Here is a 16344-nt window from a genome sequence, read left to right as displayed (position 1 = left end):
CGTCTCACTTTGTCACAATTTGTTCTATCTCATTGTAAGTCATCACTTCTTGCGTGTAACAGTGCAAATCAAAGCTGTTCTCTTTTTGTTTTATGTTTTTGTAAATCAGATTTGTCATCGCTTCCCATTTTCAAGTGCTTCTGAGTACCATGTGCATTGGGGAACTGAAAAAGGAGCCTGTCTGTACTTGAGAGCGGGCCCCTCCAACACCGCGGTCAGCTCACATGTGGTGTGCAGTGTTCAGCTTTCGATGGGAATGTGGCTGGTCTCTCTGGAGGTTGGGAGGTAAGACCCTGGCCCTTCCGGGCTGGAAGGGTGTCAAGATCAGCTCTTCCTTGTGCATGACTTGCAGCACTGTTTGCCATAAAATTTGTGGTTGCAGACACCATGCTGAGGAACAAGATGACACCAGCCGAAGAAATCTACACAGGATGGATCCTCTAAGGTGAGAGAAGACATGCAGCACGTTAGGATAGGTTCTTAGCCTTTTTCTTAAGGTCAGGGCCTAGAGAACAAAGACTTGGGGTCGACTTGCCTTGTGCCCCTGAGTGGTTCTTACATTATACATTAGGACTTTGGTGGGAGGGTGGGGAAAGCAGGATTAAGACACCTAAAGGGACTATAACCATTAACAAAATGTAAACAGGTGGGGGGAAAGTGGGTGTTTGAAAAAAGTCATATCCAGCCTGAGATTAACGTCAGACCCTCCCAAATAACCCGGGGACTACCGTTTTGCCTCCAAGGGACGTATCCTAGAACAGTGCATTAGGGATACCCTGAGGATGTTGTTCAACCACTGGTTCTGCTTCAGAAGGTCTGGGGTGAAGACTGAGATTTTTTATTTCTAACAAGCACCCCAGGGTTGCTGCTGCTAATCCAGGCATGTTACTTTGGGGAGCAATGAACCTAATATATTGGGAGTCAGGAAACCTGGGTTTAAGGCCTAGCTGTCACATTCTGTGTAGGTTTAAATAAAATCTCATGGCCAATTTGCAAATAAGTGAATTTAAGTCAGCACCAATCTTTTCAAACTTCTTTAGTTCTTTAAGATAACAGACGTGATTATCTATTGGAAGCAGAACATTGGGCATCAAAGGGTTTTACCCAAAAGGGCCTCAGGAGATACAGAAAGCACATGAAGTTGTATGTAAATTTTTCTTTATGTAAACATAAATGCATGTTTTAGGAGTTAGGGTTCAGTCATTCTACTGGATTCTAAAGGATTTTTTTTTTTTTTTTTTTTTTTTTTTTTTGCGGTACCAGGCCTCTCACTGTTGTGGCCTCTCCCGTTGCGGGGCACAGGCTCTGGATGCGCAGGCTCAGCAGCCATGGCTCACGGGCCCAGCTGCTCCGCGGCATGTGGGATCTTCCCAGACTGGGGCATGAACCCGTGTCCCCTGCATCGGCAGGCAGACTCTCAACCACTGCGCCACCAGGGAAGCCCAAGGATTTTTGACTTCAGAAATATTTAGGGTCTACCCTATACTCTCATTCATAGCTGGAATTTTTTTCTCTATGAAAGCCTTAAGTCACCCTCAACTCACCCAAAACCACACTCTGCCCACAGGCACCTGATCACGTCCCTTCCGAATTCACCCTTCAGTGGCTCCCCTGTGTGCCTTTAGACATGTCGTGAAAGGTTGCCGCTCTTCTGTTTTTCCTGCTGCTCCCAATTTGTATCCTGTCTTCCTGCGATTCAGAACTGCCTACAGTTCCTTCTTCCCTTCCTTAAGACTTGGTTCCTCTGCCTAAAACTCCCTTTTACACACGCACTTCACCTCTGTCTCATAGTAGCTCTAGGGATCCTTTTAACACAGAAATCCATTCATGTCATGTCTCTGCCCCTAACTCTGCCACTGGATCCCATCCACCCAGAGTGAAAGGTATGGTCCTTACGATGACTGACGAGGCCCTAGGATCTGGTTCCCCTAAGACACCTGAGACACCTCCCCTTCATTTCCCTTAGGTCTTTGCTCAGAGGTCACCGATCAGTAAGGCCTTCTCTGACCACCCTATAAAAACAGCAAGCCCCTTGGCCTCCCAGGAAGGACAAACTATTCCCTCCCTTGCTTTATTTTTCTACACTGGATTTACTGGCATTTATCATATTATGTTTACTAACTATCTGGGTCCTCTCTAGAGTGCAAGATCCTTGAGCAGCGATTTTATCTACTTATTTTCACTGCTTTGTTCTCAACATCTAGTGTCTTCTGAGTAGCTACTCAAAAAGTATTTGTTGAAAAAATAAATTCCCTGTACCTCTCATGGCTGAAACAACCAACTGAAACTAATACTAAGTGTCAACTTGGGTGTAAGGATGAAATGGAGTTGTTATTTTCTTTCCAATAAGTCCTGGATATATTTTGGAGGTAGAGTCTAAAGGATTTACTGAAAGGTTGGTAAAGGGTATGAGAGAAGAAGAAGAATCAAGAATGACTCTAGGATTTTGACCTGAGCATCTAGAAGAATGGGGTCATGTTTACTGAAATGGGGACCTCTATAGGAGTGGAGGTAGGGCACCAGGAGACTGGTTTAGGATGTATTGTTAGAGGTAGAAGCTAGACATGAGATGAATACTTTGCCTATGTGTCTATTTATACATCTTCAAGTTCAATTATTTTTTAATATATACTTGTACAGTGTCTTATACCCCATTAGCATGTACCCTAGTCAATCAGAATGTATGTCTGGATCAGTTTCTATTTAGATTGTAGAGATTATCTTCTTGATGCAGTGGAAATACTGGAGGATAAAAACAGACCACTAAAAGCATGGTCCTAACTGCACTGTTTATCATCACTTACCCCTCTCGAGATAAGAATGGAATTTTGACAGGTACCTGCAGCTTGTGCTATAAGCTAAACCTAAGTCCCCAAGCAGACATGAGGGGTCTTACTATGCTATCAGTATAAGTGCTGTGCTGGGTTATAGTTACCACGATCATTACTAGTAGCTTGTTATTCGAGCTTCTTGTATGAGTCAGGTATTTTATTTACACTATTAAGGACGACCCTAGAGTGAGCTTCACATCTTACATGCAAACAACTGACAAATATTTCTGGCTTCATCTTCAAAATGCACTCAGCCTCCAGCCACTCCCACACCTGCGACCGCCCCAGTGGTAACTCGTCCCCTCGCCGGACCGTCGGAGCTGCCTTCTGCAAAGAGCAGACAAGTCCTCGTTCTCTTCTAGGTCCCTTGCCCTCTTCTCAGTATAAGTGCCAGTGAGCCTCCAAGTCAGATCCACCTGGACTTCTGCTCTAAGTTCTCTGTTGCCTTCCGTCTAACTCAAGAGTTTTATCTGAGGTCCTTACAGTAACGTACAGGGCCTCCAGGACCACTTTTAGCTCATGGCTTGACCCCCCTTCACTGTATTCATCCTACTCCAGGTGTCTTGCTGTCCTGCCTTGATCAGATTTACATATTCCTGCCTCAGGGCCTTTACATTTGCTGTTCCCTCTGCCAGGAACACTCTCCTTCTAGATGCATACATAGCTCACCTTCCTTTAGGTCATCTTTAGGTCTCTGTTTAAATAGCGCATCATCAAAGTGGCCTTGCCTGACTGTTCTATCTAAACTGCTTTTCGCACCACCTCTTCAACCCCAATTATTCTCTTGTCATACACCCTTCTTCAGTTTTATTCTCTGCTACTTTGTCATATAACATTGTACATTAATTGGTTGGTTGGTTGTCTGTTTCCAGGTATGAAGGTGAAACTGCCCATTTTGTTCCCTGCTCTATCTACAGTCAGACATCAGAACAGTCCCTGGTTCCCAGTAAGCACTGAATAGGTAAGTATAAAGAACTTAATTACCTTATTTAACTCTCAGTAACCTTTTAAGGTAAGCATTATTTCTCCATTTTATAAATAGTTCAGAAAGTTTAAAACCTGGTCCATGTCCACACAGTAAGTGGCACAACGTGGACTCAAATCCATTTTTTCCCATTATTATTAATAGATGCATGTTTTATTAAAGGTATAAAGACCAAAGATTTGTAACTTTAATAATCCAGATTCTTATTTTAGATTCACCAACATTATTTATTTATTTATTTATTTATTCTTTTTTTTTTTTTAACCTTTTCTTTCTTTTTAACATCTTCATTGGAGTATAATTGCTTTAAAATGGTGTGTTAGTTTCTGCTTTATAACAAAGTGAATCAGTTATACATATACATATGTTCCCATATCTCTTCCCTCTTGCGTCTCCCTCCCTCCCTATCCCACCCCTCTAGGTGGTCACAGAGCACCGAGCTGATCTCCCTTTGCTATGTGGCTGCTTCCCACTAGCTATCTATTTTATATCAATCCATTTTTATGAATCCAGAGTCCTCACTCCTTTCATTGTACAGTGCTGCCCATGCATCCCCCTCCCGACTTGAAGACGTGAGGACTTCCATGGGGAGTAGCTTGTTAGTATTGTGTGTCTAGTCACCTCCAACTTCATCTCACTAGTCTGCAGTCCAGGCATCTTCCAGACTGCTACCAGTTACAGGGCAGTGTGACCAGCAAGTGTCTGGGGGTTACAGCCCAGGGCTTCGCTCTTTTCTGAATAAGGCTTACACATAAAATATGTGTAATACCAAGTCATAGGGTTGGTCCCCAAAGTGGAGATCCAATGAATACATCCAGGTAAAGCATCCCACAGTGATGATGGTATGAGGTGAATGCCCTAGACCGGCTGCCAGCATGGCGGGGAGTGTGAGGGATGTCACACCTGCTTGGCTGTCCTGGAAGACAGGATGGAGGAAACATCTGCTCTGGGGTCCAGTATGAGTTACTGCAATGCCTCAAAACTTCCAGCTGACTGCCAGTTCCTTGAGGACAAGACTGTATCTCTGAAACTCTCACAGTGCCTAGCAGAGTATGCAGCCCCCCACAGGGGTCTCAGAGAAGATTCAGAGAACTGAAACCTCTTCCCTGTATCCCCGCGGGAATGCTTACTGCCCACTCACAGCTCCTGAAAACTCAGGGCCGAAAATACACTCAAATCACTTCCCCAGTGGGCATCCAGCCAGCAACATAAGAAGGAAGACTTCTGGGCAGTAGTGTGTGCATGCCACCCTCCTTACCTTGGGGATGGGAATGGGAGAACTGAGAGGAAATCTCCAACTTAGTAAGACTATAGCCCCCATTTTTGGCCCGGGAGAAACACCTGGGCTTGTGTCCTTCATATTTGCCTTCGCATTTGACTCCTCTTTCTAAAAGGAGACCTGACTCAGTCAAGAGGCATGGAGAGAAGTCCCTCTTCTAGGAAGCCTTTTCCTCCTTTTTCACTTCGCACCATCCCTGCAAACCAGCTAGAGCTCACTGCCGTCACAACGCTAGGGATGTTCTACCTGTTTTATTTGCTGTGGTGTCTTTCTCCTCTTTTGAGACACTGAGCTCCCTGTGGCTTAAGAACAAGACCCTGCCATGTTCTTTTATCCCTAGAAGAGTGCTAAAGGTAAAACAATAGTACTTAACACACAGTCTTTTATTTATACACTCCTGTATTTGTTCATTTAACACGTGTTGAGCACCTCCTGTGTGCCATGTGTGGTGATGGGTGCACAAAATCATAAACATCAATAGCCTCCCCCCCACCTTGCCCCTAGCATGCCTCTTGACTCTCCCCACCTCACAGTCCTGCCCAGGAAATACGTGCTCTTGAGTATTTTCAGGATTGGCCCCTGCCTGGCCTTTGGCCTTTCTGAAAGTACTGAGGGGGCATGCCCTTTATTTGTGGCCTTTCCAGGCTGAGCCTTTGTATGTGTGGGTTCATCTGTGGCCAACTGACTAAAGGGTGAAAGTGAAAAATCACCGATGGTGAGGAAAGGAGTCGTCAGTCTGGGAGTATATGACCACTTGCTTCTTCCCCTATAAGCTTTCTGCTGAGAAAGGCTGCAGGTTTGTAGGATTCTGACATTGCCTTAGAGGTGATCTGGCTCTGAACAACTGCTATATTATTGGTTTTCTTATCTTGTGCAAACCTCAGATAAGAAAAGAGAAAGAGCAGAGGAGAGAAAATTGATGCCTGGAGCTAAGGCTATAAGAAGGAGATAAACAACAACATCAATTTAGAGATGGGAAGTGGTACGGACAGTGAAGACGAAGTGAGTAACAGGCCTGAACCTGATTCACTGCAAATTGGAAAACCTGGGGTAAGAGATTGGACAGTTTTCAAAAAGCTGTGATTGGATAAAGAGAAAACTCAGCAGGTACACGATGGAAAATGATTCTTGGGCACAAGGAAATCTGATTAGGCTGAAGAAATATTTCCTGGTGTTTGTCAGATTACTTTAAAATACGATGGGCTAGTGAAGAACAATATGGTTCACTCAGACAAGTGAACTTCCCATTTTTCCATCAGCACTCACTGTACGTCATATGACCTAACTTGAACCAAAAAAAAAACCATTCAAGGTGTAGTGCTAGGATAATGCATATTCACTGCAACTGTAATTTATCTGTCGCCTCAATTAAAAGGTAAGTTCCTAGAGGGCAATTCTTGTTCACGCTTGCGTTCCCGTGGAATCTCTGGCATACGGTGGTTACTTTGTTCAACTTCTTTTTTCTTTCTTTTTTTAAATGTAATTTTTATTTGATATTGCAGTATACTTGATTTACTATGTTGTGTTAGTTTCAGGTGTACAAAGTGATTCAGTTATACATATACATGTATCCATTCTTTTTCAGATTCTTTTCCCATGTAGGATATTACAGAATACTGAGTATAGTTCCCTGTGCTATGCAGTAGGTCCTTACTGGTTATCTCTTTTACATATAGTAGTGTGTATATGTTAATCCAAAACTCCAAATTTATCCCTCCCTCCCCATGTTTCCCCTTTGGTAACCGTAAGTTTGTTTTCGAAGTCTGTGAGACTGTTTCTGTTTCGTAAATAAGTTCATTTGTATCATTTCTTTTTTTAGATTCCACATATAAGTGATATCATATGATACTCCTCTTTCTCTGTCTGACTTAATTATCATGATGAGCTCTAGGTCCATCCAGGTTGCTGCAAATGGCATTATTTCATTCTTTTTTATGGCTCTGGCACATGGTGGTTACTTTTTTCAATTTAAATTTAGTTTAAGAAACGGGCCTTGCAGCATTGCCATTTCATCCTTTCAAAGTAAAAATTAACGGCTAAAATGCCATTAATTGTAGAATTAAATGTTCCTTGCATACCCATGCAAACAAGATCATTCTGAGCAGGAACGTTCCTGGACTTGTGCCCTGTACACCTCTCAGGAGTGCTCTTCACATAGACTTTGATGTGCATGGCACCCCCTAGAGTTGTGCAATGCATAAGCTGTGCAATCAAATATGGTAGGCTTTTGAAAAATATTCCAAAGAGCAGTAAAACTGACTGGCACGTGGGGTCCTTTACCTCTCTTTCCAGGAGCTGGACAGAAGTTTGTATTACAGGCTCGCAGCACTGGAGGCTTCTGCCGGAGCGGACAACTTGAGGAAGGCCGGCCCTGATGAACACAGTGGACTGATCGGGTCTGGACCCCTCCTCCACAGGTCACCGTGCACTGCAGAAAAGGGAAAAGAGGAAGGAGTCAGGAACAATCGGGATGGTGTCCTGTCTGATGTCGGTGACATCAGATAAAAGGAATCCCCAGGCTTCATGACATTGCCAAGATGCCTGTCCATAAAACAGGGATTGTCCAGAGCCAGGCACAATGTGCTCGTGGTCCACTGAGTCTCTTGTAACACATGGGAGCCATGTGATCTGATTAAAAGGCTCTTAAGCAAATGCTATCTATCTCCCCCAACAGTGTGTGTCTCCCGGTTAAGTGACTCATAAAGAAGAGAGCTTCCAGAAATATAGAAGCTGCTGTAAGAATGCAGAAACAAATAGAGACACATCTAGGCAATTCATCACAGTATTTAAAGAATTCCAGGCAATCTCTGCAGATACGATAGTGGAGGGGATAGTTCAAAACTTGGACAGCGAAAGAAATAACTCTCCGAGACAGCTTTGGAATTATGCCCTCTGTGCCCAGCTGAATTCTGAGTTAGCATGGTGGATATGGTGCTTCCTAGAAGTCAATTATTTCACTGTCCAACTAAAGTTAAAAAAAAAAAAAAAAGACTAATAAGGACTGTCAAGTTATTTTTTTCCAGGCACACATATAAAGATATCTGTGCCTGGAAAACAAGAAAATATTATCAGGGGAAAAGATAGCCCTTTAAATAGATTTTTATATGTATTTTGCTTTTCAAAAATTCACTACATTATCCTTATTATTTTTCTTATTTTATTGTGGACAGGTGAGGACTTCATCTTGGACAAGCATCACTATATGGATTGGCATTTGAGAGGAAAAAATACGTTGAGGTAAAAAGAGTATGAGTTTTGGAATTAGCCCCAAATTCAAATATAGCTGTATTAGTGTTATCAAACCATTTAAACCAGAAGTTGGCAAACTCTGTTTGTAAAGAGCAAGAAAGTAAATATTTTTATTTGATTTACAATATTATATTAGTCTCAGGTGTACAACAGAGTGATTCAAAATTTTTGTAGATTATATTCCATTTATAGTTATTATAAAATATTGGTTATATCCCATGTGCTGTAAAATATGTCATTGTAGCTTATTATATATACAGTAGTTTGTACCTTTTAATGCCCCTCCCACTCTGTTACTGGTTTGTTCTCTGTATTTTTTACATTCCACATATAAGTGATAACAAACAGGATTTGTCCTTCTCTATCTGACTTATTTCACTAAGCATAATACCTTCCTGGTCCACTGATGTTGCTGCAAATGGCATTATTTCCTTCTTTTTTATGGCTGAGTAGTAGTCCATTATATACATGTACCACATCTTCTTTATCCACTCATCTGTTGATAGGTACTTAGTTTGTTTTCATATCTTGGTTATTGTAAATAATGCTGTTATGAAAATTAGGGTGCATGTATCTTTTTGAATTAGTGTTTTCATTTTCTTTGGATACATACTCAGGAGTTGAACTGCTGGGTCATATGGTAGTTCTATTTTTAGTTTTTTGAGGAATGTCCATACTGTTTTCCACAGTGTCTGCACCAATTTACATTCCCACCAACAGTGTATAGGGGTTCCCTTTTCTCCACATCCTCGCCAACATTTGTTATTTGTGTTCTTTTTGATGATAGCCATACTAAGAGGTGTCAGGGAACATCTCACTGTGTTTTTTAAAAAAATATAACTTTATTTATTTTTGGCTGTGTTGGGTCTTCGTTGCTGTGTGCGGGCGGGCTTTCTCTAGTTGCTGGGTGAGCGGGGGCTACTCTTCAGTGTGGGTTTCTCATCGTGGTGGCTTCTCTTGTTGTGGCGCATGGGCTCTAGAGCGCAGGCTCAGTAGTTGTGGCGCATGGGCTCAGTTGCTCTGCGGCATGTGGGATCTTCCCGGACCAGGGCTCGAACCCGTGTCCCCTGCATTGGCAGGCGGATTCTTAACCACTGTGCCACCAGGGAAGGCCCCTCACTGTGGTTTTGACTTGCATTTCTCTGACGATCGGTGATGTTGAGCATCTTTTCATGTACTCTTTGGCCATCTGCATGTCCTCTTTGGAAAAATGTTTATTCAGTTTGTCTGCCCATTTTTGATTGGGTTGTTTTGTTTTCTGATACTGATTTGTATAAGTTGTTTATATGTTTTTGATATTATCCCCTTATTAGTCACATCATTTGCAAATATTTCCTCCCAGTCAGTAGGTTGTCATTTCATTTTGTCTATGGTTTCCTTTGATGTGAAAAGTTTTTAAGTTTAATTAGATCCCACGTGTTTATTTTTGCTTTAGTTTCCTTTGCCTGAGGAGGCAGACCCACAAACACATTGCTACAATTTATGTAAAAGAATGTTCTGCCTACGTTTTCTTCTAGGAGTTTTATGGTTTCTGGTCTTACATTTAGGTCTTTAATCCATTTTGAGTTTATTTTTGTATATGGTATGAGAAAATGTACTAATTTCATTCTTTTACATGCAGTGGTACAGGTTTCCCTGTACCACTAATTGAAGAGACTATTTTCTCCACTGTATATTCTTGCCTCCTTCATTGTAGATTAATTGACCTTAAGTGCATGGGTTTAATTCTGGGCTCTCTATTCAGTCCCATTAATCCATGTGTCTGTTTTTGTGCCAGTATCATACTGTTTAGATTACCATAGTTTTTTAGTATAGTCTGAAGTCAGGGAGCATGATACCTCCAGTTCTGTTCTTCTTTCTCAAGACTGTTTTGGCTATTTAGGGTCTTTTGTGTTTCCAAACAAATTTTAAGATTATTTGTTCCAGTTCTGTGAAAAATGCTATTGGTATTTTGATAGGAATTGCACTGAATATGTAGATTGCCTTGGGTAGTATGATCATTTTAACAATATTAATTATATCCTTCCAATCCACAAACACAGTATATCTTTCCATCTGTTTATGACCTCTTCAATTTCTTTGATCAGTGTCTTATAGTTTTATGAGTACAGGTCTTTTACCTCCTTGGGTAGGTTTATTCCTAGGTATTTTATTCTTTTTGATGTAATTGTAAATGGGATTAATTTCTCTGACAGGTTGTTATTAGTGTATGGAAATTTAACAGATTTCTGTATATTAATTTTGTGTCCTACAGCTTTACCAAATCCATTGATGAGCTGTGGTAGTTTTTTTGGTGGTGTATCTTTAGGATTTTCTATGTATAGTATAATGTCATCTACAAACAGTGACAGTTTTACTTCTTCTTTTCCAATTTGGATTCCTTTTATTGCCCTGTCTTGTGCAGAGGCTGCTGACCACTGGTGGGTGAGGCTGTGTCACAAGGTGGCTGGCTGCAGAACCCTGGAGTTAGTGCTGGCTTTCTGGTGAGCAGGGTCAGGGTCCAGGAGATCCCAGGGCTGATGCCCACCTACTGGTGCATTCAGCCAGGTCCTGGGGCTGGTGCCAGCCCAGTGGCAGGCAAAGTCAGGTCCTGGGGTCTGGCTGCAGAGTCCAGTGGTCCCAGCGGTTGTGTCTAAATATTGGTGGGTAAAGCCATTTTCTAACACAGCTGCTGTGGGTCTGGCATGTCTCACAGCTTGTGTTGGCCTACTGATGAGTTGGGCTGGATCCCAGGGCAGCTGGCAGCCAAGGTATCTCAGAGCTGGTGTTGGCCTGCTGGTGGGTGGGCTGGGTCCTGCCATGGCTGCAGTTGTCCTGAGGCTGCTGTCCACCTGCTGGTGGGTGAGGCTGGTTCTGAGGCTAGAGCAGGCTCACTGGGAGGCTGGGCTTGGGCCCAGGGCGTCTTAAGGCAGCCTCTTTGCTGGTGGGTAGGGCAGTATCTGCACCCAGTTAAATTGCTTGGCCTGAGGTGTCCCAGTACTGGTGCCTTTAAGGCTGGTAGGCAGGGCTGGATCCCTCGGCTAATCAGCTAGAGGGAGGTTACAAAATGGCACTTGCCAGCACTAGTGTCCATGTGGTAGAATGAGCTCCCCCAATGCCTGAGGCCAGTGTCTGTATCCAGGGTTTGTTCCAGTTGCTTCCTTCTTCGCCAGGAGACTCTCCAAGATCAGCAGGTAGGTCTGACCCAGGCTCCTTTCTAAGCATTGCTTATGCCCTAGGTCTCAGAGCACATGAGATTCTGTGTGCACCCTTTAAGAGCGGTGTCTCTATTTCCCACAGTGCTCCGGAACTCCTGAAAGTAAGCTCCACTGGCCTCCAAGGCCAAATGTTCTGAAGGCTCCTCTTCCTGGTGCAGATCCCTCGCTCCCTGGGGACAAGCTCTGCAACTGTAACTATTCTCCCATTTGTGAATCACCCACCTGGGGGTATACTGCGACTCCGCCTCTCCTACCCATCTCACTGTGGCTCCTCCTTTACATCTTTAGTTGCAGAAGATCTTTCCTGGTAGGTTCCGGTCTTTGTCGTCAATTGTCGTTCTGTAAATAGTTGTTATTTTGCTGTGCCCATGAGAGGGGGTGAACTCCTACTCTGTCACCTGGGGGACTCTCCTCTCACAGTAGTAAACATTTTAGGCTTTATGGGCCATACGATTTTTGTTGCAGTTACTCAACTTTGCCTTTGTAGCACTGAAGCAGCCATGAACACCACAAACAAATGAGCATGGCTGTGTGCTAATAAAAGTTTATTCAGGCAGCAGCTGGGTGAGATGATTTGCCCACTGGCAATTATTCGCTGATCCCTGATCTAAATGATTTTACATGAATCAATTTCCAAATGTGTTAAAAGAGTAAAATAATGATAAAAGTTTTGAAAAGGAATTCATAGCAATAGGCATAGCACCTAGTACGAGCCTAGTCAATTAGAGACATGCAATCATGCTAATTTCCTGATCTTTCCACCATGTTTGTTTTAGTTCCCAGAGCCTCCCAAATACATACCCAAACCTACCTGGCTCCTGTGTTGCACGATGAGGTGCGTAGCACCTCTCAAGCCAGTGGGGTCTCTGAAGAGCTATGTGACTCCCATTGGTTGTTAACAACGCATGGACCAAAACACAGCTTTGGATTCCTGAGGGCATATTATTCTCTAAGACTTAGCATCCCATACCAATCCTAGCCCAAAGCAGTGTGTCTAAAGTTGCTTCCAAGTCTTTTGAGGAAAAGGGTGTCTCTAACATCTGAGTTTAAACGCTGGGTGTCTTTGGCTGAATTGCTGAAGTCACTGAGCTTTACCTGCCTCAAAATAGGGACAATAATACCCACTGATAAGACTGTTTCCAGGATGAAGGGAGGGAATAGAGGATGCGTGTATAGTCTGTAGCATAGACAGGGTTTGACAAATGTTAGCTATTATATTATTCAGAAACATGACATAAAAACCAAGTGCATCAAGCCTCGAAGCAGCATTTCTAAAATACAGAAGACTCTCATGATGGTTTGAACATCAGCACGATGTGACGGCCCTGGGACTAAGGACTTTATATTATTTACTCATTAAAAAAGAAAAAAAAAACCAAGCTCTGCAAGATATTATCATCTCAATTTTCTAGAGGTGAAAATGGAGGCTCACAGATGATGGAATCTGCCCAGGGCCACATGGGCAGTGGAGCTGGCCAAGGAGCTCAGGTTGTTTGGACAGGTCTGTAACAGCAGCAGTTGTAAACTACCTCCTTTTTTTGACTCTCTCCTAAACGTAAACCCCCTCAATCTGTTTGTGCTCACCTGCTGCCATGGCGATGAATACCACCCAGCTGCCATACTGTACACTGGACGGGCTGGACACGCCCCTCGGTTGCAGGTTTCTTCCAAGTCCAGGTTTGGTTTCTTAATATTGCGGCACCGTCGCTCAGGGAAGGTTATCAGCTTGCCCTGGAAGGCCTTCTCGCTGCATTTCATTTCCCTCTTCCTTACCCCCAAACCACAGCTAGCGGAACACTAGGGGCCAAGAGAAGAGGCGTCAGTGTGCAGGCTCCACTGTTGAAGTCTGCTGAGCAGATGCGTTCTGACCTAAGGATGCACCATCCACGTGTAATCAGAGGGATGGGACTGCAGCAGGTCAACCACACCACAGCAGGATCCCGAAAGCACTGCACCCAGTCCCTCATGCTATAGAGGCCAGAGAATCGGAGTCCCTTTCCCAAGGTCACAGAATTCATCAGTACCATAAAACAAAATGAGGCCCTGCCCAGCAGGACCACGAGGTGCCACGTGGAGGGAGTGAGACAAAGTCAGAGAGAACGACAAGATTGGCAGGGGATGTGATCAGGGAGTCAGGGGTCGGTGTGCCACGGAAGCAGAGCAGGGAGACTGGGGTTAGAGGCAGGGGAGGGGAAGAACCATCAGATCACACGTAACTTCCCTTCATTGTTACCCTGCCTCTGTCTTGGCTGAGATACAACCTGCAGCTGTGGTATGGCAGGAAAAACAGAGAGAAGGATGGAGGCTGAGGAAGAGTATGAGAAAACCTGTTTTTGTTTTAAACAGTATTATGGAATACTGTACGAAGCCTTGATGAACTGAATAAATCAGTAAGAACTGGCATCAGTGTAACCATCATAAATAATGAAGGACAGGGATAGGATCAAGATGCTGGGACACCAGGATGTGGAGCTCACCTTCTGCCACAAATACATCAAAAATCCACCTGCATGTGGAATGATTCTCACAGAACATCTACTGAGCCCTGGCAGAAGACCTCAGACTTTCAAAAGGGTAAGAAAATCTCCACATAACTGGGTAGGACAAAAGAAAAGAGGAAAAAAAAGAGAGAAAGGAATTGGGACAGGATCTGTGCCCCTGGGAGGAAACTGTGCAAGGGGAAAGCTTTCTGCGCCCTGGGAAGTCCCCTCATGGGCAGGGAGGTCAACCAGGACAGAGGGGAAGCTTTGGAGCCTTGGAGGAGCACAGGAACCAGTTTGTAGAGGGCAAAGAGGAGAGAGACCTGCATGGAGGGTTGGCACCACTGCCCGGCACCCCCTAGCCTGAGATGCTCCTCCGCTGAGGCAGGCTGGGTGCTGAGGCTCAGGATTTGGAGGTCAGACCCAGGGAGAGGACTGGGGTTGGTTGCTTGGAGATACCCGGAGGGGGCTAGGGCATGGTATGCCCCAGCTGAGGGAGTACAGAAAGAAGCCTGGGCCCATTAGAGAGGCAAGGCACTATTGTTGGGGGGAGGGGTGTGCTAGGAGTGGGGCAAGACTGCCATAGGAGCTTCTTTCTCTGTGAGTGCACTCTCCGGCAGCAAAGTCCTGGAGGGGAAAGTCTGCAACCTAGGTTACTCTACCCAGCAAGATTACCATTTCGAATAGAAGGGGAGAGAAAGAATTTCTCAGACAAGCAAAAACTAAAAGAATACAGCAGTACTAAACCTATCCTAAAAGAAATACTGAAAGGTCTTTTCTAAACAGAAAGGAAGATATAGGAAGGAGGAAATCACAAATGGAAAGTAAACCACTTAAATAATTCAATATAGAGATCAAAAGGAAAAAAAAAACCTATCTGTGAAAGCAATGCTAAACACAAGGAACAGCAAAAGGATAAACATGAAGATGTAAAAAAAGGAGATTAAAATCATAAAATGTGGGGAAACAGTAAGAAAATGTAGTTTTTTTTTTTTTTTTAGAATGTGTTTGAGCCTATTTGACTATCAGTCTAGAGCAAGCAGATACAGGAAGGGGTTAACATACTTGAAAAACGGCAACCACAAATCAAAAATGTACAATAGATTCACAAAAACCAAAGGGAAGAAAACAAGCATAAAATAAAAGGAAATCATTAAACCACAAAAAGAAAAAGAATGGAACAAAGAAGAAACAGAATTAACTGGAAAACAAGGTTTAAAATGGCAATAAATACGTATGTATCAATAATTACCTTAAATGTCAATGGACTGAATGCTCCCATCAAAAGACATAGAGTGGCAGACCGGATTAAAATACAAGAGACCCACCTTAGGGCAAAGGACACAAATAGATTGAAAATGAGGGGATGGAAGAGGATACTTCATACAAACAGAAATGACAGGAAAGCAGGAGTCACAATACTTGTATCAGACAAAATAGACTTTTTCTTTATGGCCTCTGTTTTAAAGAAGGACACTATATAATAGGAGGATCAATACAAGAAGAGGATTTTACACTCCTTGACATATATGCACCTAATATAGGAGCACCAAAATACATAAAACCAATACTAACAGACATAAAACAAATACTAACAGACATAAAGTCTCCAACTATTATTGTATTCCTGTCAATCTCTCCCTTGAACACCCCACTCACATCAATGGACATAGCTTCTAGACAGAAAATCAATAGACAACAGAGATCCTAAATGATACAATAGAACAGTTAAACTTAATTGATATTTCCGGGACATTACATCCAAAAAAAAAAACCAAACAGAATACACATTCTTTTCAAGTGCACATGGAACATTCTCTAGGACTGACCACATACTAGGGCACAAAACTAACCTCAACACATTTAAGAGTACAGAAATTATTTCAAGCATCTTCTCTGACCACAATGGCATGAAACTAGAAATCAACCATAGGAAAAGAAATAAGAAAAAAACCGATTACATGGAGACTAAACGATGTGCTACTAGAAAAACCAGTGGGTCAACAAGGAAATCAAAAAAGAAACTAAAAAATACCTTGAAACAAATGAAATGAAAGCTCAACCATACACAATCTATGGGATGCAGCACAATCAGTTCTTACAGGGAAGTTCCTAGAAATACATGCCTTCCTCAAAACAAGAAAAATCTCAAACAACTTAACCGACTACCTGAAATAATTAGAAAAAGGAGAGTGAACAAACCTAAAGGCAGCAGAAGGAAGGAAACAATACAGATCAGAGGAAATAAAACAGATCAAAAAACAGTAGAAAAAAATCAGTAAAATCAAGAGCTGGTTCTTTGAAAGGGTAAACAAGATTGACA

General features: G+C 43.0%; 1 protein-coding gene and 1 long non-coding RNA gene across 2 annotated transcripts in view; one reads left to right on the top strand and one right to left on the bottom strand.

Annotated features, from left to right (window-relative positions):
• Positions 1–307: 307 nt before the first annotated feature.
• Positions 308–16344, bottom strand: part of ADAMTS18 (ADAM metallopeptidase with thrombospondin type 1 motif 18) — a 152817-nt gene continuing 136780 nt past the window's right edge. Inside the window, exons 19-21 of the mRNA XM_081217380.1 lie at positions 13126–13338; positions 7376–7523; positions 308–440 (exon numbers count right to left, since the gene is read on the bottom strand). Of these exons, the coding sequence (XP_081073506.1) occupies positions 325–440; positions 7376–7523; positions 13126–13338 (477 nt within the window). The 3' untranslated portion in view covers positions 308–324. The remainder of the gene's footprint in view (positions 441–7375; positions 7524–13125; positions 13339–16344) is intronic.
• On the top strand, positions 7433–11973 carry LOC308606466. The gene is made up of 3 exons (XR_014013831.1): positions 7433–7512; positions 8266–8332; positions 11624–11973. It is a non-coding gene; the product is annotated as an uncharacterized lncRNA (long non-coding RNA).

Source organism: Mesoplodon bidens (assembly GCF_964165515.1).
Source record: "Mesoplodon bidens genome assembly, chromosome: 18".
NCBI classification, from domain to species: Eukaryota; Metazoa; Chordata; class Mammalia; order Artiodactyla; family Ziphiidae; genus Mesoplodon; species Mesoplodon bidens.
The sequence above is the reverse complement of the archived record's forward strand: the minus strand, read 5'-3'. Positions and strand labels throughout refer to the sequence as shown.